The sequence below is a fragment of the Telmatherina bonti genome (assembly GCF_933228915.1).
Source record: "Telmatherina bonti genome assembly, chromosome: 9".
In the NCBI taxonomy this organism is placed as follows: Eukaryota; Metazoa; Chordata; class Actinopteri; order Atheriniformes; family Telmatherinidae; genus Telmatherina; species Telmatherina bonti.
Window position 1 is genome coordinate 4,387,865 of NC_136627.1, and position 27,601 is coordinate 4,415,465.

At 42.0% G+C, this 27,601-nt stretch overlaps 2 protein-coding genes across 2 annotated transcripts; one reads left to right on the plus strand and one right to left on the minus strand.

The window, feature by feature from the left end:
- The first annotated feature begins 1,680 nt into the window (after window positions 1-1,680).
- Window positions 1,681-20,908, plus strand: appbp2 (amyloid beta precursor protein (cytoplasmic tail) binding protein 2). The gene is made up of 13 exons (XM_079246191.1): window positions 1,681-2,041; window positions 6,401-6,489; window positions 8,638-8,789; window positions 10,331-10,454; window positions 10,531-10,699; window positions 10,777-10,866; window positions 10,949-11,016; window positions 11,108-11,213; window positions 12,170-12,294; window positions 12,585-12,670; window positions 12,812-13,002; window positions 17,143-17,308; window positions 18,711-20,908. The coding sequence occupies exons 1-13, from the start codon at window positions 1,904-1,906 to the stop codon at window positions 18,971-18,973; spliced, it is 1,767 nt and encodes a 588-aa protein (XP_079102317.1). The 5' UTR covers window positions 1,681-1,903; the 3' UTR covers window positions 18,974-20,908.
- A 1,301-nt stretch (window positions 20,909-22,209) lies between these two features.
- LOC306760460 (uncharacterized protein) lies at window positions 22,210-25,166 on the minus strand. The gene is made up of 6 exons (XM_079246305.1): window positions 25,032-25,166; window positions 24,665-24,760; window positions 23,770-23,882; window positions 22,730-22,853; window positions 22,492-22,664; window positions 22,210-22,413 (listed from the first exon to the last, which is right to left on the minus strand). Exons 1-6 carry the CDS (start codon window positions 25,063-25,065, stop codon window positions 22,351-22,353), a joined length of 603 nt encoding a protein of 200 aa, XP_079102431.1. The 5' UTR covers window positions 25,066-25,166; the 3' UTR covers window positions 22,210-22,350.
- Between the last annotated feature and the right edge of the window lie 2,435 nt (window positions 25,167-27,601).

The following is a 27,601-nucleotide window of genomic DNA, read 5'->3' on the forward strand; positions in this document are numbered from 1 at the left end:
CCTGCCAAGTTTAGATGAAACCGTGCATTTGCACTGATTGTGTCAGATGTTAGAACCTGTAGGTAGAATGAATTCAGGTCATTAATACATTGTCAGTCCAACGTCACTCATATTAAATCACTTAATCTCAAACTTTAGACACATTGTGACACATTTATTGATATTAAAATGACAACCTCTTGGTCTTAAGTATGTTTTTGTGGCAAAGCAATGAGACTGTGGAAGAATTCTCGACAGCTTTTTTATTTTATGAACGACTAAATATTTTTGTTATGATAGTTTTTAACAATTCAAATAATAGTGAATTAAAATTTGTGAAGAATAAATTTGTTTTAAACAGTCAAAAACAAAGAGAAAGTTTTCATGAACATTGTTTTTGCAAGGATTTTTTTTTTCTTTCTGTTTATTTTTTGATTAAACAACAATGTATTTATAATGTATAACAATGTATAACAATTCGGCATATTGGTTGTTGTATACATTTAACAGGTGTTGAGGTAACTTACAACAAGGCAGTCTGATAGGAATAAGAGCGTAATAACACACACACTGAAATCGTAGGAGTCTCTGTCTAGTAACATGAACAAGTTCATCAAGGAAAAAAAGTCTTTGGGAATTTTTTGTTTTCATATTTTGAAGAGATTTTATGAATATTCTGAGATCATTTTTCCATCCATTGATGTGGGGTTTAGTTCTGGCATATTTACATCGATGTAAATATGACAAAAACAACAACACACAAATAAACAAAAAAAAAAACAAAAATACAAAAAAAAACAACTTAAAAGTTAAAAGCTCCTGGCCAACAGAATCAGGTTGTTTACAAGAAATTCCAAGTTTTTCTCTTTTTTCTTCTGTTTTTGCAAGGAAATTTTTTTAATGCTTTATTTCAACTCACAATATGTCTTACAGTTCACAGTGAATGACATTGCAACAATTTACAAAAGAACTCAATTGAGGAAAACAAAAAAGGCCATTGTTTGTATTTAAGACATTATTATATCATTTTTAAATTAATAAAAAAAACCGAATTTAAAAAAATATATAATTTTGTTCAGAGCTTATTTTAAATAAAATGTTTAAGCATGTTTCTGAACTTAAAAGACAAGAGTCTCCGACATTGTTTTGTGTAACTCAAGTATTGACTGATTTTCCTCTGCTAATACTTTCAGGGATGTTATGTAGTTTTTCTATTTCAATTTTAAAACTGTTTATGTTGGGTTTACTGTTTTCCACTTATTTTTATGTACATAATACTTTCCCATAACAAAAATAATATTTACCATTTTAGATATTCTTTTTGGCAGACCTTTCATATGAATCACCACTTTTTGAAACTTTTTTAAATGCTTTATTTCAACTCACAATATGTCTTACAGTTAACAGTGAATGACATTGCAAAAATTTACAAAAGAACTCAATTGAGGAAAACAAAAAAAGCCTTTGTTTGTATTTAAGACATGATTATATCATTTTTAAATTCTTAAAACAACAGAATAAAAAAATAGAATTTTGTTCAGGGGTTATTTTGAATCAAATGTTTAAGCATGTTTTTAAACCAGAAATTGCTGATTTTTGCGAGGAAATTCCTCAGCATTTTAACGCAACGCGTAGCTTCCTCCGCCAATGCGTCATGACGTCATCGATGTAAACGCGTGCGTCAGGACGTGGGCACGGAACTGCAGCAGGGTTGGAGAATAATCATCTGAGATGAAGTCAAAAGATGGGGATTGTACATCGATTGTAGAACCTGGGCACTAATTTTCTAGCATATGAGTGTTTGTAGCGTGACTAGGAGGCGGATGTTTTCTGAGGACTCCGGGAGGAAGGGCTGTAATCGCAGTGAGGCAGTGGGGGAGAGCTGGGGAGGGCTGTAGCTTCTGGGGCTTCTCACAGAGACAACATGGCTGCGGTGGAGCTCGAATGGATCCCAGAAACGCTGTACAACACCGCTATCTCGGCTGTGGTGGACAATTACAGCCGATCAAGAAGGGACATACGCTCGCTGCCAGAAAATATACAGTTTGATGTGTATTATAAGGTAAGATTTAGCGTTGGGGGGGTGAGAGAGAGGCACCACCCGGGACGAGTTTCTCCTATCAGCTGCTAGCATTAGCCTCATTAGCTGCTAACATTAGCCTCATTAGCTGCTAACATTAGCATCATTAGCTGCTAACATTAGCATCATTAGCTGCTAACATTTGCATCATTAGCTGCTAGCTTTAGCCTCGTAGGTACTGACATTAGCCTCGTAGGTGCTGACATTAGCCTCATAGGTGCTGACATTAGCCTCATAGGTGCTGACATTAGCCTCATAGGTGCTGACATTAGCCTCATAGGTGCTGACATTAGCCTCATAGGTGCTGACATTAGCCTCATAGGTGCTGACATTAGCCTCATTAGCTGCTAACATTGGCATCATTATCTGCTGGCATTAGCTTCATTAGCTGCTAACATTAGCCTCATCAGTGGTAGCATTTGCCCTTTTTAGCTGCTAACATTAGCCTCTTTAGCTGCTGGCATTAGCCTCATCAGCTGCTAACATTAGCATCATTAGCTTCTAACATTAGCCTTATCATCTGCTAGCATTTGCCTCATTAGCTGCTAGCATTTGCCTCATTAGCTGCGAGCACTTGCCTCATTATCCCGCGAGCCTTTGCCTCATTAGCTGCTAGCATTTGCCTCATTAGCTGCTAGCATTTGCCTCATTAGCTGCTAGCATTTGCCTCATTAGCTGCTAGCATTAGCCTCATTAGCTGCTAGCATTAGCCTCATTAGCTGCTAGGATTAGCCTCATTAGCTGCTAACATTAGCTTCATTAGCTGCTGCCACTAGCCTCATTAACTGCTGGTATTAGCCTCATTACCTGCTAACATTAGCCTCGTTAGCTGCTGGCACTAGCCTCGTTAGCTTCTGGCACTAGCCTCGTTAGCTTCTGGCACTAGCCTAATTAGCTGCTGGCATTAGCCTAATTATCTGCTGGCATTAACTTCATCAGCTGCTAACATTAGCTGCTAACATTAGCCTCATAGTGGCTCTCTGATGAGGCGTAGCTTCAAGTAGCTCCAACATCATCCAACAAACAGTTTATACCTCTTCGTATACGTTTAAAACAGCAAAATGAATGTGTTTATCTACCGCAGGAACATGTGTTAAATTACTAAAGCCTTTAGCGACATTGGCCCTGGTGTTTTTGTCCTCAGTAAACTTGTGGATTAATTATTTTGGCATTGCTATGTAAACAAAGCCTGTTTATGAGTTTGTTCCGTTGCTTGCAGTGACCCACATTATTGAAAGAAAAGGCAGCCTGTGCTGTGCAGGCAGAGATACTTGTTGCAACACATCTGAGCTGATCTGGGCCAGCACAGGCCATTTGTTCTGGATGCCAGAGAACAGCGGTCTTTTTCTAACCTTGAAACTCTTGATTGCTTTCAGACGACACAACACAAAGTGCTGCTTATGAACCACTGTCAAGGACAGAAATGCTTTAGTTTTCAGTTATTCTACATTGACCTGCAGCCGGAGCCGACTGAGACTGGCCGCCTGGGAGTGCTTTAGGACGGGAGAGGCTCCCGCTGCTCCTTCCTTACAGTAACTGCAGAACAATATGTGCCTTCAAGTCAGTCACCACAACACCAGAAAAGTCTCCAATAACTCCAGTAAAAGCTGCTAGATTTGTCGCTTTTAACAAAAAAAGTCTCCAGATTTAGTGAGAAAGTCTCCAAGTTGGCAACAGTGTCTGAATGAAAGCAAAGCGGCTGTGGGAGGAGTTTACAGCACAGCGCTGCAATGCCAGAGACGCTCGATTAGCAGCTGAAGACAGCAGGAGAGGAAACTGCAGAGAGGAAAATAATCACACCCTTTTATTTTTATCATCGTTGGAAACCCAGATCGTAGTTGAGATTAAAGTCCGATTAATCGCCCAGACCTGTCCCAAAGTGGTCATCGGGAGATTGTGGTTGCAGTTCCGTGCCCACGTCCTGACGCATTGGAGCAGGAAGCTACGCATTGCGTTAAAATCTGCTCCATAATGATATTTATAACAAATAAATGTTTTTAAATAAAGCCAGAGACTTACTAGGCCTGACCTTGTCCATCCAACCAGTTTGGTCAGTGAAGCTGCAGGTGGAGTGGTTCATGTCTGTCTTGCTAAACCAGATTCATCCTGCAACGTTTTATTAATGAAACATTTCTGCGAATCACCACAGTACAGATGGTCTGAATAAAAACTAAGGCTTTACGGTGATTGCTGTCTAAACTTTGGTTTTATTGTAGAACAAGACTCAGCCAAACTGGTGGTGATGAAAGCTAAAACCAAGCATTGGCTGGGCGTCTGCTTTCCTCCAAGGAAAATGTGTTGGGATCCTCTTCTTTAGCCAGGAGTTACATGTAAAACGTTGCAGAGGGAGTGGAGGCTGTACTCTAATGATCCCATCCATAATGAGGCATAAACAAGCCAACAAAACATAGTTTATGCAAGTGGTACATGGTGCTGCAGCTGATTTAACGCAGCAGCTGGTGACATGTCCCTAAAGTAGAACACTGTTCCATGTCAGCAGTGGGGTTATACCACTGGCAGGTTCTGTTACTGATCATCAGACTCAACAGAGACAAGAGCAGCCTTACACGATGTCCTCTTTATGTCTTTGTCTTCTGGAAAAACTTGTTTTAAGTAGAGAACCTGATCAGACCCTTTTGATCCACACGATGGCTTCACCAGTGCTTCCAGTTTACTCAGACCAGCACATTTGACTTGGTGTTTACAGAACAGGATGGGAAACAGCTGATGGTAGCATTGGCATGGAAAACGCTCACAATGACACTTTGATTATGCAAATGAGAAAGTTGTTGTTTTGTGGACCATGTTTACCGTTTTAATTTAGCGCCAGATGTCTACTGATCAGCTCTGAACACACCGATGGAAATGTTAACAGTTTTATCACACACTCGGTCACTTAATCACCAGTTGGTACAAATGCTTTTGAACATCATGAATGTCTACATTTCATGTTGGTACTTCCAGTTACTGTTCAAGATATTCATTATCATAGTGGGCAGTACTTGGTTCTGAACATCTGTTAAGGACAGCAGGAGTAAAATGATAACAGAGGCGATGTTATGCGAGCAAAATGTCTTTTCTTCTGGTCCAACTTGGGGGCAGGTGGACATGTGGGTGTCGTGTGAATCTGACCAAAAAAAGACAGCAGTCATATAAAATAGCATTAAAATGTTTTTGTCTTCAGCATCTACAGCTGACGCATGTTCTTTCAGTGTTTTTACACACAGCAGCATGTTTGTAGGCAGCTTTTATTAAAGAGTGAAGAGAGAAAAGATGCTGAGAGCTTAAAATAAGCTGCAACTTTGTTCCAGATAAAGACTGGTTTAATGAACTTAAACATGGAGAAAGGTGATGCCTTCTCCACCTGCACCCCATGTTGGGACTTCATAAAGGTTAGTTATATCATAGCTGATAGGGGTGGGAAAATCGAATAAAAAAATTGGAAATCAGGATATTTTTCTTCACAATTTTAAAACAAAAAAATCTTTTTTTCCAAATAAAAAAAAAATCCATTACAAAATTTAGTAATTTTTAATATTTTTATTGATCTTTTAACTTGTCTTCTTGGGCATTATAGCAGCAGAATGATGGTCTGGTTACTGCGTTGTTTTTCCCAGTTGAATTCAAGAAAAATGATGAGCAAAAAAAAAGTTTTGTACATTTTTTTGCTTTTTATCTATAAAAAATAGCAATATCGAAGAATTGTGAGAATCAGGACAAAAGCATCTTGTCACAGCCCGAATAGCTGACCTTCCGGCCAGTCTTCCAGATGGCAAACAGAAAAGTGACGTCTGGATAACTGATGAGGCCCTTAAGGTTGCATATTGTGGGAAATGGCTTCCCAGGCAGCCGACTGCAAGGTTTGTCTGATGATTTATCCATTTGCGAGCACGCCGACCTTCATTTACAAGTCTTGCCTTCTGAGGTTTCCATGTTGGAAGGCACAACCCAAACACAGCATGTCAGGGGTTGATCGGCTGGTCACATTAATCTGGTGTTGGGAGCTCACCCGGCGACGGCCACAGTGGAGATGGCTTTGGCAGGTCATGGACCCTAAAGGCCACCGTGCAGCGTAGAACTGCTTCCAGCTCAGTGGCTTCTGATGACAGACTAGACATCAGCAGATCTTTTTGTTTAAACTCCTGAACAGCAGACAGCATTGTCCAAAGCATCGTTTCAAACCTACCCAGAATGGGAACGGGACGCTTGTAACTTCAGATGAAACCCTCTGCAGGCCCATTTGTAGATTTATTTTCCCCACCAATGTGATCAGTTGAATCAGTGATAACGTGTACACTGAGTCTCCATGTTCACCTTCTCCATCCCATCTGTGTGTGTCAGCTTTACCAGCAGGGCCGGCTCTGCCAGCTGGGAGGGGAGTTCTGCGAGCTGGAGGTGTTTGCTAAGGTGCTTCGGGCCTCAGATAAAAGGTAAGGGCATCGCGCTACGAAAAGGTCCAGATGAACCCATCAGAATATGCTCCTGATTGCTGCCTTCACTGACCGGGTGGCTGTGCAGGGAGAAAGAGACCCTTCAGTATGTAGATCTGTTGACCTTACCAACACATCTCACAAAGCCACACTGATGCTAGTGTGTTATTTATAGAGCAGAAGTTTTATCTGATAGCTTGCCAAGGTGGAGACCAAACCTTTTTATGTATTGCATGACATTAAACAACATATTTATCAGTATTTTATACAAATACGATGTTTACCCCCAGGTTCATAAACCACATCCACACACAGACGATGTGAAGGAAGTGTTGGTAGTAATTCCCAACTGGTGACCTCTACCAGACTGTTTATGCAACTGATTTAAATCTTCAGTCTCCCCAGGTTGTCTGGTCAGAACAAATTACTGGAAACGTCAGTTCCACTCTTTATTGTTGACCAGTGGTGAGGTTTATGGTTTCTAAACAACAGAAATAATTACAGTGAGCAAACAAACAAACAGGAACAAACACAAATAAATATTAACATGATGCTAAATGCAAATACTAAATATCCATGCCAAATACTGAAAATTCCAATGGTCCATGAACGCATCACTGGAGGTAAACAGGGTTTTTTTACGTTACCGACTAGGGACGTGAAAATCAAAAATCGGGATTTTTTTTTGTTTTGCTTCACAATTTGAAAATCTTTTTGTGAAAAAAGTTTTTTTTTTCCCAAATAAATAAAAAATAATCCATTATAAAGTTTTTTGTCATTTTTATTGTTTTCATTGATTTTTTAACTCTTCTTCTTGGGCGTTACAGCAGCAGAATGATGATCTGGCTACTGTGTTGTTTTCTCCTAATTAAAATGAAGAGTAAAAAAAAAAGTTTTATACATTTATTTTGGTTTTAATCTACAAAAATCATCAATATCGAAGAATTGTGAGAATCGCAATTTAAATTGAATTGGCACCCCAAAAACTGGAATCGAATCGAGACAAAAGCGTATTGTCACGGCCCTATTACCAACGGTAAGCGAATGCATCGCCAGGGCAAACACAGACAATAAAACAGTCAAATTAGAAGCAATTATTGTAAATTACAAATCTACAATGATACACATGACAATAATCAGGAATATTGTGTCAAAAACACACAAATTTAAGCGTTAAACCAAAGGTTGGCGCTGAGGACACAAACAATGCACACTACTCCAGAAACTGGCTGGGCAATAAAAGTTATTTTATTACCTGTTTGTTAGTCTGTTGCTAACAATCATGTGTACCTCTGATCTCGCCTCCGCGCTCCCGATTGCATAAAACTGCTTGTGCACACGCGGTACCTCAAACATTTGGTAGCCGTGGTATGCAGCTGTGTTGCTAACGGCAACTGTATCCCAGCCCAAATGAGTGTGTCTCAGTGGCACATGAGCGCGGAGAAGGCTGTGCCTGCTGCGCCTGCTGCTAACTGTGGCAGATTAAAGGAGGTGATGCTGATTTTCATACCAAGTAAATTTCCATGAAAAAATAAACGGTAAATTCTAATTAATCAGTAAAAAAATTTCTGATCCAGCCTGAGCAGCGACGCCGCAGAACGATGAGGCTCTCTGCACAGACGCTAGCCAGCTAAGCTAACCTGCAAAGCTAATATCAGTTTATATGAGGTCACAGATCAGAGAATAATTAACCCTTTACACTACTGGAAGTTTCATCTAAGAGCTGCTGATGTGAGAGGAATGATTGTCTGCATGATAAATAAAGCATATGGAGGATGAGAAGTCGAGCCATTTCATAGATTGTTCTATAAATGACTATAAAAGTGATTCCAGCGGTCGGTTCGGTACTAAACCAAATCGTCAGTCTGAACTTTCCATCAGGATCTTTATTAGACTCGACTAAACTCTGGTTGAGATTATTTTTCACTCTTCTGCTTTTGTTTGTGTTTACTTTGAACGGTTGTACATTTTAGCATCTGTAGCTTCCTTGCAGCAGCATCCATGTTTGCAGAGTTACTGCTGTGCAGAATCAGCCTGAACCGGGAGCGAGAAATGCTGAGCAGCTTGTAATATCAGCGTAGTATTTAGGTTTTAGGTGTGTTTAGCTTCGTACGTCTTGTCTGCTGACGACTGGCTCTCTCTCCACAGGCATCTACTGCATCACTGTTTCCAGGCCTTAATGGACCACGGCGTGAAAGTGGCCTCAGTTCTAGCAAACTCCTTCAGCCGCCGCTGCTCCTACATCGCCGAGTCGGACGCCCACGTCAAAGAGAAGGCCATCCAGTTCGGCTTCGTGCTGGGTAAATGCAGTTTGAGTGTCTTTGGGAACATTTCAGGTGAAGGAGATGAGAGATTTAGGGATGAACAGGAATATCACACAACGCTGGTGTTAGCAGATGTTCTGTAAGTAGGATCACATCGACTGACTGGCTCAGAGTTTTCTGACGGGTTATTTTCATTAAACATGTTTTATTTTTATGAGAGGTTAGAGAAGTGTTTGTCTGAATTTTTCATTTTTATGTTTTTTGTAGTGCATATTTCTTTTATTTCCCTGGTGAATTAAAGGGAAACCAAAGGACAAAACTGAATTTCACAATCAGTGGAGAGACGCTTTGTGTTCAGCATGGAGCTGATATTAAAACACGTGGTGTTTACTGGTGAAACAGAAGGTTTTTTTTTTATCACCCTAACACTTCCTCAGCTTGTTGAAGGGGAAAATGATCATTTAAGAGGCTTAAATTACTTTTAATAAACTGATTTTTACATTAACACCAAAACAAAATGTTATGGTTTTTTTTTGTTCAAAGTATCTTTATTGTTTTTACATTTAAATGGAACAAAACAACAAAAGAATAGAAGAAACCACGCACCCTTCCATACCAAATTAACTACAATACAGACATGTAGAAAAGACAAGTATCCAGATACAAACTCAATCTCAGGGTTTGTGTAAACATCACAATGTATAATAATTATACAACAATATCTGCTGACATACTATTAAAATAAGATATAAATGGCTGCCAAATGTCCCTAAAATTTCTCAATCTTTTTGTAGTATATCTAATTTTTTCCAAGTGAACATGACACGTTACCTCTCTCCTCCAGCGACCGTATGCGGGGGGGTTCGGATCTTTCCATTTGCATAAATGAATCTTCTGGCTAACAGAGGGCAAAAAGCTTTCATATGAAACGTCCACAAGGACCACCCCAGACAATGAAATGAACGCTGATGGGTGTCCAGTTTTCCCACATTTCCCAGAGAAAGAGTCAAAAATAGATTTCCAATAACCATGCAGCTTTGGACAGGTCCAGAACGTGTGTAGCAGGGGTGTGTTTCCAACGATTACAAACAGGATCCAGATCAGTCTTTATCTCGGACAGTTAGAAAACAAAATGTGTTTATTCCAGTAAATGAGTTTAAACTGGAAATATGTTTGACGTCATCAGGAAGGAAAATATGATGGATGCTGTCATGCTGCTTCAGAGTCAGAGTTTAACTCTGCTTTACTTGATGAGAGCTAAATGTTTGACGGGTCTTTTCTGTCTCTTCTGCAGTCTGATTGGTTGATTCTCCGTTTAAAGGCTGGTGCAGCGTGATGGTGAAGTCGTCATTAGAACTCGGGATGTCAAAATCTGCCTTTCATGCTGCTTTTAGAGGCGTTTCCTCCCGGCGTTGAACATGAAGATCTCTGCAGCCTCAGTAAAGGACGTTAATGAGCTTAAAGCGTCCAAGTTCCCTTCCTTCCACATGTCTCCGCATCATTTACATGGAAGGTGCAGCGTGGTGTGATGTCTACAACCAACCCCTTACTGTCTGAAAGTCTGCCTTTGCTTCCAGGTGGCTTCCTGTCTGATGCCGGCTGGTATGGCGATGCGGAGAAAGTGTTCCTGTCGTGCCTGCAGCTGTGCACGCTCCACAGTGAGGTCCTCCACTGCTACCGGGCTGTGGAGTGCTGCGTCAGGTCTGTTTCAGAAGCGTTTCATCTTTCCAGACACGCTTCGTTTTTACATCCTTTAACCTAACATATTGTCATACAGGCTGCTTCATGTCCGCAACGGCAACTGCAAGTACCACCTGGGGGAGGAGACCTTCAAGCTTGCTCAGTCCTACATGGACAAACTAGCCAAACACGGCCACCAGGCCAACAAGGCGGCGCTGTACGGCGAGCTCTGTGCCTTGCTCTTCGCCAAAAGTCACTACGACGAGGTATTCCGCTTTCATCCCAGCTGCTTCTGGTTGTGTTTTCTCCAGCTCACTTTGCTCTGCGCTGTCCTCCCTCCCAGGCATACAGGTGGTGTATAGAGGCGATGAAGGAAATCACCCCGGGGCTGCCTGTTAAAGTAGTTGTTGATGTCCTCAGACAAGCCTCCAAGGTGACGAGGCTTTTCTGGACTGATCTGCGTGCTGTGTAGCGTCTGAACATGCTGTAACCCCGGCTTTGTGGCTTTCCTGCAGGCCTGCGTTGTGAAGAGGGAGTTCAGAAAAGCGGAGCAGCTGATCAAACATGCAGTGTTTCTAGCAAGGTAACCTGCTGTGCCTTTGAGACAACAAAGAAGCCTAAATGTCATTCCCTCGGTCACTTTTCCTTCTCATTCCGGGTTTCCTGTCTTCCAGAGAACATTTTGGACAGAAGCATCCCAAGTATTCCGACACGCTGCTAGATTATGGATTTTACTTGTTAAATGTGGACAACATCTGCCAATCCGTTGCGATTTACCAGGTAAGCGTTGTGTTTGGGTGCAGAGGAGCGGCGCTGTTGTAGCGTTTCCTGCAGAGAGATGATCACTTATCCTGCATTTCCGGTCATCATAAACGTGTAAAACATCATCAACACTATAAGTTTAATCTGTTTTGATGCCAACATAACCAGAAAGAAGAATCAGCACAAATCCTCTCTGCTGGGGAAAAAATCCACGGTTACGCTTTGCAGATTGTTCCTAGAAGCGATGCGATCCCAGCAGGATGAAGCTGGCTCCATCCTCCACGAGAAGAGACAACATTTTATTGTTCTCGAGGCTCCGAGGAGAATAAGACGTCATTTTGTTCTCGTTGACGTGTTTGAAGACGTGTCGACACATCAGGCTGGCAGAAGTTTTTACCTGTATGGCTCTGAGAAGTATCGTGTGATTGGTCGGACATTTGAGGTGGGCGGGGTTAACACGGAAAAGCAGGAAGCAGAAAGTTGCTGCTATCGTGTTTTTCCTGTGGCAAGAAAAACGGATTGTTCTGATAAAACAGCTGATTGAGGTGGTGAGAAAGTACAAACATTTTTATAACCTGTGGCGTTAAAACACTCAGATGCAGCCCCCCTGCATGGGACGAAGTTAAATATGAAACAACCGGCTTGGTTGTACATAAAGCAGACGTCGCCACCTGCAGTGACCCCTCCCCGCTGCAGATGAATCTTCTGGTGGAGGATAGTTGGACCTGATGAAAAAGATTTTTTTCTTGTTTTTGCGGCATCAAGTGCAAGAAGAAAGTTCTTGCATCTCGTGGAGGACGTAACAAGTAATAAGCCTTCCTTACCGTCACTCTCATGAAAACCTGGAAGGAAAAGAAAACACGCGTGTTGTTTGTCTTTGACTTGCTTCCTGGTCTGATCACATGGAAAATCTGAATGTTGAGCCTCTTTAGGATTGATGATTTTAATGCAAAGTGATCGGTTTCTGCTTGTAGACGGCGCTGGACATCCGGCAGTCTGTGTTTGGGGGGAAGAACATCCACGTTGCCACAGCCCATGAAGACCTGGCGTACTCCTCGTACGTCCACCAGTACAGCTCTGGGAAATTTGACAACGCTCTGTGAGTACAATAAAGCTCAGAAATTCCTGAAGCTTCCTGATGAAACGAGCTGGTTTCTCTGACTCCGTGTGAAGGTGTGCACATCTTTCCACACCAAGACAACCTCCATCCCCAGTCTGTTTTTGTCCTTCTCCCCCCATGAGCGACTTCTTTCACTCAGAAGCACATCTGCTCAGTCTGAGCTCATGAAAAACTGTCTTTAAGGAATAAAATTGAAGTTCTTGGAAGTGTTTATCTGGGCTGAAATGGAGCCATGACATGTTGAGTCAGATGCTGTTTCTGTTCCCTAGATTCCACGCAGAACGTGCCATAGACATCATAACTCATATTCTGCCCGAGGACCATCTTCTGCTGGCCTCCTCTAAGAGAGTGAAAGGTGAGGCCGGCTTGTGGGATTTGCTGGGCTGCAGCCTACTGTGTGCAGGGTGCGATGGGGACTGTTTGGAAAGCGCCTGCGAGACCAGAAAGATCCAGAGACTTTTACAGAAATGACAGCGGTACAATCTTTGTCCCTCAGCCCTGATCCTGGAGGAAATCGCCATCGACTGCCACAACAAGGAAACAGAGGAGCGTCTCCTGCAGGAGGCTCATGATCTGCACCTCTCCTCACTACAGCTGGCCAAGAAGGCCTTCGGGGAGTTCAACGTACAGACGGCCAAACACTACGGCAACCTGGGGCGACTCTACCAGTCAATGAGGAAGTTTAAGGTGAGCTTTAATAGTCGGTCCAGGCTGGGAACAGTTTCAGGTGATCTGGACATCTGCAAAACCACACAGATTTAAAAATGTTTCCCATTTTTAAATATAAAAGCACTCTGAGAGCATACACCTACGCCAAGAAAAAGTTCCTGGATCCAAACGGTGATCCGGATCAGAACCAACATTAAATCAGTTCTTTCTTTTCACATTTTATGAAAATACATCCATAACTTTTTTTATCTTGAACACAAACAGATAAACGCCGGTAAAAACAGGAGGGTGGAGGGAATGATTTCTGGTGTAAATCCAGAGTAGAGGTACACATCTGGTGATATGGCCTGTTTGTAAAGCCTTACAGCAGCCATCCATCACAAACCAAAGTGGTGCAACATTTGGGACTGAACATCAGGTTCTTTCAGAGAAACAACTTGTGGAAGTTTAATGTGTGTGTTTGCTGTGATGGAAAAATAACCAGCTCAATAAGGGTTGTCCTCAAAGGTCCTGAATGAAATTATATGATGACAAACATAGAATGATGTCATTTATTACAGCCTGTTTTGCCCGCTACATTCCAGATTTATTTTATTTTATTTTATTTTATTATTTTAGCCTTTTTAGTGTTGATTTTATAATTGTATTTTTTTATGCATTTTACTATAATTGTAATAAAATTACATATTTGAATATATTTAAATAAAAAAGGAAATATTTCAATTATTTTTAATTCGATACTACATTTGACATAAGCTGTTAAATTTTTATTGAATATTTTTTCCTATGATAAGGCCGAGCTTGTGTATTTGGTGGTGTTGGTCTAAAATGGAATAACGAACATGAGATGAGATTTTGAAAGTGATCCGGATCCAGGAATCTTGTGGAGGATTCTTTCCTGTCAGGAGAAAGGGATAAACTTCCCATTTCAGCTTCTAAACTAAAAAGTAATGCTCATAATCTGCTCTGTGAGGCTTCTTCGTTGCATTCGTGCTGTGACAATAGTCTATTCTATTCTATTCTATTCTGGTTTCTAACAGACCTTAGTAGGAAAACCTCCATGTTACTGGACTGCATGAGCTGGTTCTGGCAGCTTTAAAACCAAACTCGGTTTCCAACCAACCGGTCTGGCTTGATACCAGACGGGCCAATGTTCATTGTTTGTGTTCCCATAAAATGGTGAAGAGGGTACCGGAATATCTGATCCAACCCGTCCTGCTTTTTTGGGACTCATCTGTTGGTGAAACCCTGAAAGTCACTTGTTGCAGTCTGTTGATTGGTTGAAAGAAGAATGTGTGACTCAACAAAAAGAACAAAGCTGGAGCAGCTACGTGTTTAAATGTCACAAGATGAAAGAAGACAACCTGCTGGGTGTCCTCCATTCTCCTCCTCTTTTTGGGCCACGTCCTTTTTTTTTTATAATTTATTCTCCCGTTCCACCTCATCATGATGAGAATCTCCCGTTCCACCTCATCATGATGAGAATCTCCCGTTCCACCTCATCATGATGAGAATCTCCCGTTCCACCTCATCATGATGAGAATCTCCCGTTTCACCTCATCATGATGAGAATCTCCCGTTCCACCTCATCATGATGAGAATCTCCCGTTCCACCTCATCATGATGAGAATCTCTCGTTCCACCTCATCATGATGAGAATCTCTCGTTCCACCTCATTACCATGAGAATCTCCCGTTCCACCTCATCATGATGAGAATCTCCCGTTCCACCTCATCATGATGAGAATCTCCCGTTCCACCTCATCATGATGAGAATCTCCCGTTCCACCTCATCATGATGAGAATCTCCCGTTTCACCTCATCATGAGAATCTCCCGTTCCACCTCATCATGATGAGAATCTCCCGTTCCACCTCATCGCCATGAGAATCTCCCGTTCCACCTCATCATGATGAGAATCTCCCGTTCCACCTCATCACGATGAGAATCTCCCGTTCCACCTCATCATGATGAGAACCTCCCGTTCCACCTCATCGCCATGAGAATCTCCCGTTCCACCTCATCATGATGAGAATCTCCCGTTCCACCTCATCGCCATGAGAATCTCCCGTTCCACCTCATCATGATGAGAATCTCCCGTTCCACCTCATCACGATGAGAATCTCCCGTTCCACCTCATCACCATGAGAACCTCCCGTTCCACCTCATCGCCATGAGAATCTCCCGTTCCACCTCATCATGATGAGAATCTCCCGTTCCACCTCATCACGATGAGAATCTCCCGTTCCACCTCATCACCATGAGAACCTCCCGTTCCACCTCATCGCCATGAGAATCTCCCGTTCCACCTCATCACGATGAGAATCTCCCGTTCCACCTCATCATGATGAGAACCTCCCGTTCCACCTCATCGCCATGAGAATCTCCCGTTCCACCTCATCATGATGAGAATCTCCCGTTCCACCTCATCGCCATGAGAATCTCCCGTTCCACCTCATCATGATGAGAATCTCCCGTTCCACCTCATCACGATGAGAATCTCCCGTTCCACCTCATCACCATGAGAACCTCCCGTTCCACCTCATCGCCATGAGAATCTCCCGTTCCACCTCATCGCCATGAGAATCTCCCGTTCCACCTCATGATGAGAATCTCCCGTTCCACCTCATCACGATGAGAATCTCCCGTTCCACCTCATCACGATGAGAATCTCCCGTTCCACCTCATCACGATGAGAATCTCCCGTTCCACCACATCACCATGAGAATCTCCCGTTCCACCTCATCATGATGAGAATCTCCCGTTCCACCTCAACATGATGAGAATCTCCCGTTCCACCTCATCACCATGAGAACCTCCCGTTCCACCTCATCACCATGAGAATCTCCCGTTCCACCTCATCATGATGAGAATCTCCCGTTCCACCTCAACATGATGAGAATCTCCCGTTCCACCTCATCACCATGAGAACCTCCCGTTCCACCTCATCACCATGAGAACCTCCCGTTCCACCTCATCACGATGAGAATCTCCCGTTCCACCTCATCACCATGAGAACCTCCCGTTCCACCTCATCGCCATGAGAATCTCCCGTTCCACCTCATCACGATGAGAATCTCCCGTTCCACCTCATCATGATGAGAACCTCCCGTTCCACCTCATCGCCATGAGAATCTCCCGTTCCACCTCATCATGATGAGAATCTCCCGTTCCACCTCATCGCCATGAGAATCTCCCGTTCCACCTCATCATGATGAGAATCTCCCGTTCCACCTCATCACGATGAGAATCTCCCGTTCCACCTCATCACCATGAGAACCTCCCGTTCCACCTCATCGCCATGAGAATCTCCCGTTCCACCTCATCGCCATGAGAATCTCCCGTTCCACCTCATGATGAGAATCTCCCGTTCCACCTCATCACGATGAGAATCTCCCGTTCCACCTCATCACGATGAGAATCTCCCGTTCCACCTCATCACGATGAGAATCTCCCGTTCCACCACATCACCATGAGAATCTCCCGTTCCACCTCAACATGATGAGAATCTCCCGTTCCACCTCATCACCATGAGAACCTCCCGTTCCACCTCATCACCATGAGAACCTCCCGTTCCACCTCATCACCATGAGAATCTCCCGTTCCACCTCATCATGATGAGAATCTCCCGTTCCACCTCATCATGATGAGAATCTCCCGTTCCACCTCATCACCATGAGAACCTCCCGTTCCACCTCATCACCATGAGAACCTCCCGTTCCACCTCATCACCATGAGAATCTCCCGTTCCACCTCATCACCGTGAGAATCTCCCGTTCCACCTCATCGCCATGAGTTTGAACTTCAGAAAGTTTTTTTTCACCATGTCCACATGACTACATGCTGCCGTGTGATTGGCTGATTAGATCATTTGTATGAACAAGCAGGTGGAGCTGGTAAAGTGGACAGTCGGTGTATAATCAGAAATGTATCCGTTTTCACCACTTACCTGGTATCCTCATACTTTTTCCTCATCAATCTCCTCTCATCTGCCCTTCAATGACTGGACGTGTTGATTTATAGAAATAGTTGATTTGTAATATTTTATTTGCAGAAAGTTTTGCTCAATGTTTTGTAAAAGATCTCTGGCAGCGTGGAGTCTTCTTGGAAACAATGCAACCAGTTCTTCACAGCTGGATGTTTCTGTGTTTGTAAACCAGGAGGCTGAGGAGATGCACATCAAAGCCATCCAGATTAAGGAGCAGTTGCTGGGCCACGAAGACTACGAGGTGGCCCTGTCTGTGGGTCACCTGGCCTCGCTCTACAACTACGACATGAACCAGTACGAGGATGCAGAGAGGCTCTACCTGCGCTCCATCGCCATCGGTAAGCAGCAGGAAAACCCTTCAGCCTTCTGGTCTGGGATAACGTTCATCACACGGATTTCCCAGTCAGTCTGTAGTTTTTATTTTCCGGTCGGTTTCACATCAGCTGTGCTGCAGCAGGAGAAAGCTGCCGTAAAGAGGAGTATGATCATCCAAGTGTAGAAAAATCTGTCCACATGACACTGACTTGTAGTTAAACTGTCTCTAATTTAGTGTGAAAGAGTTTGTTGGTGTTTGATAAGCAGTGAAAATGGTACCAGCACCTCCATTTTCCCCTTTTAAGCTGCAAAACTCACATTTTCATGCTGAACTGTGAAGATTTTAAGCATGTAAAGTTTCCAAACCAACATTTAAACTCCAGATTGAATTAAAATGAGATAAAGCTGCGTTGGTAAATGCATTTCTTTTACCCGTTAGTCCTTAGAATTGCTTAAGAGAGCAGGGAAAATGTATGTTTTAAAGCTTTACGAGACATTCCACCACAGCAGATATAAAAAGCCATGATCATTTATTTTAGTTCATTATTTGTGACTTTCTGTGGAACTGAGATAAAACCTCGTTTCTCCACTGCAGGCTGTCCTTCCTGCCGTATCACATGCAGCACTTACACACCATCTGTTCCCTGCTTTGTGTCAGAGGAGATGTGCACATTAAGACACAACTAAAAGGATGTGCAAAGTCATGAAATATAATGTTATAAATAAAATACGTAAAAGCAGCAACAGTCTGGACAAGTTAAACAATGCAGTGCAGATTTTATGCATGAATTAATATTAGGGGTTGGAAAATTGAATCAAAATTGAAAATCAGGATTTTTTGGTTAATAATTTTAAAATGGATGTTTTTGTTTAAAAATGTTTTTTTTCCAACAAATAAAAATGAATTTTTTTGTCATTTTTATTGTTTTTATTGATCGTTTTACTTGTCTTCTTGGGCATTTTAGCAGCAGAATGATGGTCTGTCTACTGGGTTGTTATTTTCTAATTGAAATCAAGAAAAATGACGAGCAAAAAAAAGCAAGTTTTGTACATTTATTTTGTATTAATCTACAAAAATCATCAATATCAAAGAATTGGAATCGAATCGGGACAAAAGCGTGTCGTCACAGTCCTCGTAAATATGGTTTTAACCTTCATCTAAGTGCATTTGGTGTCGGTTTGCTCGCCACTTGTTAGCAGGTGTTCAGTCTGGACTACCTGACCTGAGTCCTTGGGTCTAACCCTGTCAGGTTTATATTGATGTGTGTTGGAAGTCAGGTCCGTCTGTCAACACGCGTCACTAAGTCTGGTGTTTTTACTGCGGTCAGATTTCCCCTGACTAGGAGGTAAGACTCACCGTCTCCAACTCTCTTCACACAGTTTGCTTTAAAATGTCCCTTTCCTCTGTGTGTCCTTGCTTTCCAGGTAAGAAGCTGTTTGGGGAGGGCTACAGTGGGCTGGAGTACGACTACCGAGGCCTGATCAAACTCTACAACTCTGTGGGGAACTACGAGAAGGTGTTTGAATACCACAATGTACTGTCCAACTGGAACCGGCTGAGGGACCGGCAGTTTGCCGTGGCGGACGCTCTGGAGGACGTCAACACAACGCCTCACCAGACCCAGGAGGTGGTCCAAGCTTTCCTATTGGCTCAGAGCCTCGGCCCCACTCGCCCCTGTCTTGGCTGAAAGCCTTCTTTCTTTAGTTTCTCCTCGCGAGGGGAAAAGAGGAACAAAAGGCCAAGTTTTAGTCTGGTGAGAGAGAACTCCAAGTAAAACCCAAATGTGACGCTCCAGTTGCACACAGTGTCATAGTAACGTACAGTACAAACTCATCACCGGCTGGTCGGTTGGCTTTGTAGTCACTGTAGCTGTCAGTACACACACACACACACACACACTGAAAGGATTAAAAAGAAAAAAAAGTGGAGAAGACACTTACCAAACTTCACACGGTGGAGTTGCAGCTTCAGAGAGAAGACGCAGCTTTTGTCTGAGAGCCAGAGGAAGCCCTCCGACAGACGGCCGCTCCTCTCCTCTCGTCTCACGCCTTCCTTTATTCTGACATTATTTTGTATTAAACTGGCGAAGCTCTGAACGCCGTGATGCTCCTCATCCAGCATCCGGGTCCTCCTGCGAGCTGCTTGCCACACCTGTACAGTAGAAACCATGCAGCAGATTGTACATCGGTTCCTCTCTCCATGACTGAACGTGGACTCCTGTGCTAGTTGGAGTGAGATGTCCAACAGTGGAATGTGTTGAGCCAGTGGGGACGTTGTTACACCGGGCACGCTGTCAGAGGTCATGTTTTCAAGGTTTTTTCTTTTGCTCCCACTCAGACCCAGCAGAAGCGAAATGCCAATAACTTCCCTGCAGACGTGTGTTTCAGTTGCCCTTTTGCTTTGTGAGGTAGCCGTCAAACAGCTGAATACTGTGTTAACAAGGGAAGCAGACAGGAGAGCACGGAGGAAGGCGCTACGTGTGCGAAGGCTCAGAAGCATCCCTTTATCTGTTCATCTTGGAGCTTCTTGTGTGTGTGTGTGTGTGTGTGTGTGTGTTTGTCAGTCAGAACACACCAGTTAAACTCTGGGTGCCTGCATGCTCCATGGATGACAACCAGCCTTACACCAGCTTGCAGTTATCTGTCTGTAGACGGACCCATATTTAAAAGTGCTTCATAAACGATTCTACACTGAAGGGCACGACAGTGGGACCAAATTTGTGTGTGTGTGTGTGTGTGTGTGTGTTGCAGCAAGCCTTTCCTCCTCTCTGCATCCTGTCAGAAGTTCCCTGGAAGAAATGTTTTGCATCATGATTTCATTAACCGTCAGTGTTTGTGTCTAAAATCTCATCTGTTGTCTCCGTTGCTGATTGGTCGTAACGGACCAATCAGAACCAGGAAAACACCACGCCTTGGTTTTTTTTTTTTTTTTAAACTTTTAGTGCTCATATTTTTAAAATGACGCGTCTTGTTGGTCCAACGGAGACGATGAAAACATGATTTAGCTGACAGGTCGACTGGTTTCTGGGCTTTTTGGTGACTTTTTGTTGAGTTTGGTCTCTTTTAAATGAATTAATCAGAATTCAGAGGTTTCATTTGGCTTCTGGGGGGGATCCGGCTCTCGACCAAATTTTCCTCATTTTGATTGGACGAGACAGCAGGAGCCCCCGTGAACAGACAACTGTCTGCAGGGAAACAACAGATGAGATTTGGACAGAATAAACTAGTAATCCAGGCGTTGATCTGTGCAACATTACTAACAATGTGATGCCTTGAATCCTTCCCCCCCCCCCCCCCCCCCCCACTGGTGTTTCTTTGCAATGAATGAAGAAAAGCTTTGCCTTCAGTGCTGCTGGACTTGTTTCTCTCTGGCATTGATGTGTTGTGGCTTAAGTTGAGGAAGTGCTGGGAGGCTCCTGGTTCTTCACTCTGATCTACTGAAACCTGAAGGGGAAAGGTGAGATGACTCTGGATGGTGCTGTTGTAAAGCTGGGATCCCTCCAGTCACCCAGCTTCTGGCGTGGGAGGAAGACACCGACGGCGGACACCAAAACGCAGCGATGGGATGATTTCACTCTTCTTACTGCTTCACTGTTAGATGCAAAAACATTAAAAATGTATATCCTTGACCAGCCTGCATTCCTCCTCTTCCTCTTCATCCTGCAGCTGATCTGTAGAATTAATCTGCAGACGGGAGGTCTTCACCCCGCTGGATCCCAGGAGGACTTCACTACAGCTGATGGTTTAGTAGCGCATGAACAAAACCAGTTCTACTGCCATGTGCAGAGTTCATACAGAGCTCTGAAATGGATCTCTGCTGTGGCAGAAATAAACAAACCAAGATGGGACACAAATAAGTCAGAATAAATGAAGGGATACATTTTTTTTTTTTTAAGACAACAGAGCTTATCACTTTTTTTTTTATTCATGCCATAATTGAATATTTGAACAAAAATGACTTTCTAATAAGAAAAAAGACCATTGTTGTTACAATAACAAGCTTCAACCACTTATTTTGCACTGGGACCAAAATAAGCAGGATTTAAAATGATATAAAATAAATTGAATAAAAAGCTGAAAATTAACAGCAAAATTACTACAATTTAAAAAAAAAACAAACAGCCTGAGACACAATTGGTTGGGAAACTAAAATAAAAAAAAAAAAAAAACTTGTAAAAGATACATACAATCACAAAGTCAAGTTTCTTTCATATCATTTGTCAATAAATAACTTATTTTAATAAAATACTGATAAAAATACTCTTGTAAAGCAAAAGAGCAGAAAAAAAGTTTGACATTTGTAATGGATGAAAATGACATTTTGAAAATAAAATAACTATTTATTGTAAATCTATGAAGAGTTTTAATATTTTAAATGGAAAATAAAGAACTTAAAAGAATAAAAATGAAGATATATTAAAGCTTTAAACATGATTTGTAATATTTATTAAAAATATAAGAAAAAAATAGAAAAACTGATATTTGGAAACATCTGGTTTGTAAATATGATTTTCATTTAACCGCTTTTTACTTAGATGAAAGAGACTTAAAGACATCTTCAGGTCAAACAACCCGATCAGTTCATGGTTCATCAATAAGCGATTCATCAGCGGATATTTTCACCTCCCTGTTCCTGTGTGTTGCCAGAACACACCAAAGCAACGCACACTGAACGTCAGCGCTGGAACACATTCAAATAAATTAAAACCTTCATAAATTAATTACTCAATAATATACAGAATCCATAAAAATAAAAAATTAGCGTCTTTAACAGTCAAATAAAATAAACCTCAAATGTACAGTTTTCCATCCCAGTATGTTCAGGTAAAACCAGTAATAACTACGTGTGGTTTCCCAGGTGTAACTGGCACACAGCAGCAGACTTCTGCACCTCATGCAGGCAGAACGGATCATCTTGTGCGTGCGCGTGTGCGTGCGTGTGCGTGTGTAAGCAGCAGCCCCGTTGCTGGATGAGTTGCAGTCGGTGGAAGCGGTTTCATGGCCTGATAAAGGTTTTTTATCAGCCCACCGTCTCCAACTGGAATGACAGGAACCAAGTTGTATTTCAGTTCTTCTTCTCTGGTTCGTCACCGATGAGCGTCTTCACGTGCGTCCATATGCACCACGCCTGCAGGGAGACATGTTTCTGAGAGGAAATCTTCCAGAGCAGCTGGTTTTCAGGATTAGAGGGAGAAGTCGGCGGTACCTCTGCTGACAGAGCCAACAGACGCCCTGCAGCCAGCAGCAGCGTCCCCACAGCCTGGATCCAGAGCGGCAGGTCCAGCCAGCTGGACAGCAAACCCCGCTGCTCCGCGTACAGCCACAGGGGGAGGCAGTGCAGCCCGCTCACCACCCACACGCCCAAAGGAGTCTGAAAGCCTGACAGCACAGAGATTCAGTCCGCTCATATGTGCACAATATGCCATCAGGTAGACCGCTGTTACCGTTCGCCATGACGGCTCGTATGAGGCGAGGACTGCTGCTGAAGCTGCTCTTCCACTGGTCTCCTCTGCTGCCATGGTTACACACAAACACACACCACTCCACAGCCGACACCAGCCAACCCCACTGAAACACAAACACAAGAAATGGTCAGACGTCCGGGTTTATCTTCCACTGGGAATGGATGGATGATCATCTAGTCCAGTTTACTGAAACTGCTTGTAAATCCCAACGGGCTCGGAGGACTTAGTGAGACTGGATTGGCTGGTTTGGTGTGACATCACAGCGATAAAACCCCACTCACCTGCTCTGGTTAGATTTGTCTAATTCGCATTAATATGCAGCATTTTCCTCATCAAACATTTCAAATATGACAAAGTTTTTCATGCCTTTTCTATAATTTATTTTTTATAATAATAATAACAATAATAATAATAATTATTATTATAGATGCTTAAATTCTCAGATGTGGAATAATTAAAATAAAAATCAAATCAAATAAGATTTTAAATAAAATTTAATTTAAAATTTTAAAAAGAAATTTTTAAAAAAATTAATAAAATAGAATGAAAATAACAAAAATAAAAATAAACCAAAATAATCTAAACTCAAATAAAAATAAAACAAAATTAAATAAAGGCGTAAAGAAAAAAATTATACAAAGACATTTTCACACAGAATTAACAGATGCCCTCTTGTCTTGGCATTTTGCAAACAAGGAAATAAGTATTATTATCAGGTCTCTGTGACGACAGCCGCCAGTACCTCATGCTAAGCAAGGTTATGCATACATTTGGTTTTGGATTGATCAGTTTTAAACCAGACTAAAAGTTCTGGATTCAGGAGGTGTTCTCATGGTGAATCGGTCTGATAGCAGGCATACAAGTTGTCTGAACCCCTCCAGTAGACGCAGGAAGCATAAAATTATCATGAAACATAGAGACAGAAAAGGGCTTCATTACAAGAGCAACATGGCAGTTCATCTGCACGCGAGACATTATCGCAGCTACCAGCAGCTTGTGTGTGTGTGAGTGTTTCAGACCTCATACAGCAGGTTCCACAGCATGCCTCTGCCCAGGTTGTCCACCACCACATCCAGCCATGCCCCCAGTCTGGAGGTCTGGCCCAACCTCCTGGCCAACCAGCCGTCCACTCCTGCAGAGGATGTTGATGCATGTTTCACGTTAATGTGCCGGAAACTAAGACCTGATGCTCTCCGGCCGGGTGTCAGTCAGTAAAACCATCATGCATGAAGTGAGTAAGCTCCAAACTTTACAGCACGTCACACGATCAAAGAGCTGGCATTTAGCACAAAAAGTAGACATGTTTTATTTCCATTTTAACCCTTAAAACTCTACCACCATGTCTGCAGGCTGACTGGGATTAACAGGTTTCAGTTTCACATTTATTAATATAAACCAGAAAATAGGCAACAAATGGCTCACAGTTTTAAGGGTTAAAAAACCAGTTGGTGTGGTGTTAAAACATGGTTGGAAAGCCTGAGTACAGCCAGATCCATTCACAGCTGGTTCCTCCTGCTAGTCACCAGTCTGCTCACATCTGGCTAGTCATCCATGTTAAATACAACACCACTAGTTATAGAAAAGGTGACATGTGATCCACCATACATGTTATGACTTTTAGAACCAATTTCATATAATAATCAGGGAACAAAACACAAAGTTATTATGTTTATATCTAGTTTCTTTATTAAGAAAAGTATATTGATTCTCCATCTGTGCAATGACAGACCTGTTAAATAGTCATAGCAGAGAAAACTGCATGTAATAATAATCATTTTAACAACGACATCAACGTAAGAACGTATGGATTTTATTCGTGCTGTTAACAGGAAGGCTTAAACTCTTCAGGAACTTTTATTTTGAAAAGACAGATAATAAATACGTAGTCCAAAAGCATTCATATGATGTCCTTACCGTCCAGGAGAGAGAAGACTGAGTAAAGAGGAACAAATATTCCCGGTCTCTCGTGGGAAACCCACGAAGCAAACACGAGGCTAATCCTGATGTAACCTGGAGGAGACAGGTGACGAGTTTAAACAACACGAGGAAACTCAAATTCACTCAATAATTTATCATACACGGAATAAAATTAAGTTTAGCCAAGGTCGTGTGTAAAAGTAAATAAATAATGATGGTATTTTTCAGCTGAAAATTTTTAGTGATTTCTCCTACAAGCTAATTTTTATGTAGTCATCGATAACTTACCTGAGTTCATAGTTTCCGAGCTCGCATTGAATTAACCACTCATATCAATCAGTTTTAAATAAAAATACTTTCTTACCTACAATATTCGGCCAGTATAGCAGGACTCCCATCTCCAGTCAGGTACAGGTGACACGCGCGGGCCTCATCCCGTGCATACAGTACAGAGATGACGCAACATGGACATTTCCGAACATCAAGGCCCCTAAACGCATCATAACAATCATCATCTTTCCATTGTCGTGTCCGGTGGTGCGTTCAGGAGCAGCAGCCTCAAAACTGTCAATGTCACACTCAGCTCTGGATTTACATCAGATATCGGGATTTAGTTTCTTCTGTTAGAGTCCACCAGCTTTAGTATAAAAGAAGGAGTTAATTATCGCCATGTGTCCACAGTTCAGGATTAGTACAGTATAACGCGCTTCCTGGAGTTACGTCATGAACAGTGTTGCCAGGTCCGCTCGGTATTCATGGCGTTGGGCCTATTTTTCTGTCAAGTCACTTACAGATGTCGCCAGCTGTGAGTTTTTGGGGTTTGTTTTCTTGCATATAGCTACTCATTTGAGCTTAACCTGCTCCTCTTCTGAAGCCATTCCGTTTGTTCTGTCAGCTGGCCGCAATAAAAGAATAACTCCTGGAGGCGGACGGAGCGGGAAACGTGAACACAACGGCCCCGTTTCCATGGTTACCGCGGCCTTTGGAAGCATGCTAGCATGCAGCAGTTGGTTAGTTAGTTAGTTAGTTAGTTAGTTAGTTAGTTAGTTAGTTAGTTAGTTAGTTAGTTAGTTAGTTAGTTAGTCAGTCGAATCGGAGAGTTTTTTGTGTCACAATTTTAAAATGGATTTTCTTTTGTTTTAAAAAAAAAAAAGGTTTTTTTTTTTTTTTTTTTTTTTTTTTTTCAAATACATAAAAAATAATCCATTACTAAATTTTTGTTGTTTTTATTGATCTTCTAACTTGTCTTCTTGGGGATTAAAGCAGCAGAATGATAGTCTGGTTACTGTGTTGTTTTTCCCAATTGAAATCAAGAAAAATGACGAGCAAAGAAATTTTTTATACATTTTTTTGTTTTTAATCTACAAAATCAGCAATATCGGAGAATTGTTAGAATCGTAATTTAAATTGAATCGGCTCCCACAAAAATCTGAATCAAATGGAATCGGGACAAAGCATATTCTCACAGCCCTATTAGTTAGTTGGTTTGTTAGTTAGTGCTTTGCGTGAGACTGGGAACCAACCAGGCTCTGGCATGTTCTAATCCAGTGGTTCTCTAACTGGAGATCATTTCTGAAGCTCGCCAGATAATTGTAAAATATAAACAATATTTATCACATAAATGTGGATTCTTTTTTTTATCACAGTTGTCACAAATAAACAATCAATGCAGAGATAACTCTGAAAATTGTATCTTATTGTGTAACACATAAACAACAAAGTCTGTACATGTTATTTCTGAATTTGGCAATATCTTTAGCGCATTTAGGTTTCCTGCCACTGTCAGCTGAATACACAAAACACTTCATTCTCCTTATTTCTGAAGATTCTGACACTTTGCAGCCATTTAGAGGATGAAATATCTGATAAATCACACAAAATAATATCCTTCCCCCACCCCCATCACTTATGATGATGATAATTATTTTATTTTTACTGTTGTTGTTATAACCATTTTAATTTGTCCTTTTATCTAAATATTTTAACTTTTACCTCCATTAATCAATCAAAATTAATAAAAACTTTATTAAAGATCACATATTATATATAATCAACAGTAAAATAAAATAACATACATAATCCATAATATCATATATTTACACACTAAATGCCGATAAATGCCATCGTGGAGAAGCTCCTGAGCGAACGTGACACAGGGTTTGTCAGTGTTGCTGTTTTGTTGTTTGCCGTCTGACAGCCTGCACAAACACATTCCTGCACAACACAGCAGAGCAAGTAGGCACCCCAACATTACACATCTGGTTTGCAGTGCTCCATCATGGCACCTTTAGCTGCAGCGTTATTGCATTGTTCACTTTACACAAACTGTTCTTTCTGTACCGCTAATGGAAGCATGCATCAAAGTACAGCATGCTTTAAACAATGACGTCTTTACAGATACCGAGCAAACCAAACTTTCTGTTCCACATGTCAGCTTGTGCATGCATCATACTGCACTGCCCCAATCATCAGACAGGTAACCCCTGACATAATGTCCTCACTATTTAACCTTGTTGCATACTTTCAAGAACAACACAAAGAGAAGTCAGGAAATAATAATTTACCTCAAGGCCTGCTTAAGCAGGGGTAAGATGGGACAACACCCCCTCAAATAAACACTTTGCCTTCTCAAATCAAAGCCACTGAGATGCATATAACTGGATATACACACATATATGCATGGAGGGTTCCACCCAAGTCCAGTGTCCAGCGACGAAATGAAAAATACTTTATTAATCCCCAAAGGGAAATTCAATATAGTAGTATATCATAATTGGTCTTGTTCAGGAGGCTGATTGCTGCTGGCGGGAATGATCTTCTGTATCTTTTAGTCTTACAGCGGACCTGAAGAAGCCTCTTACTGAACACACACACTGTGGAAAGGGTGTTAAGAATCCCCCATCCCCTGGACAATCAGCTCCAGCGGCTCCAGAG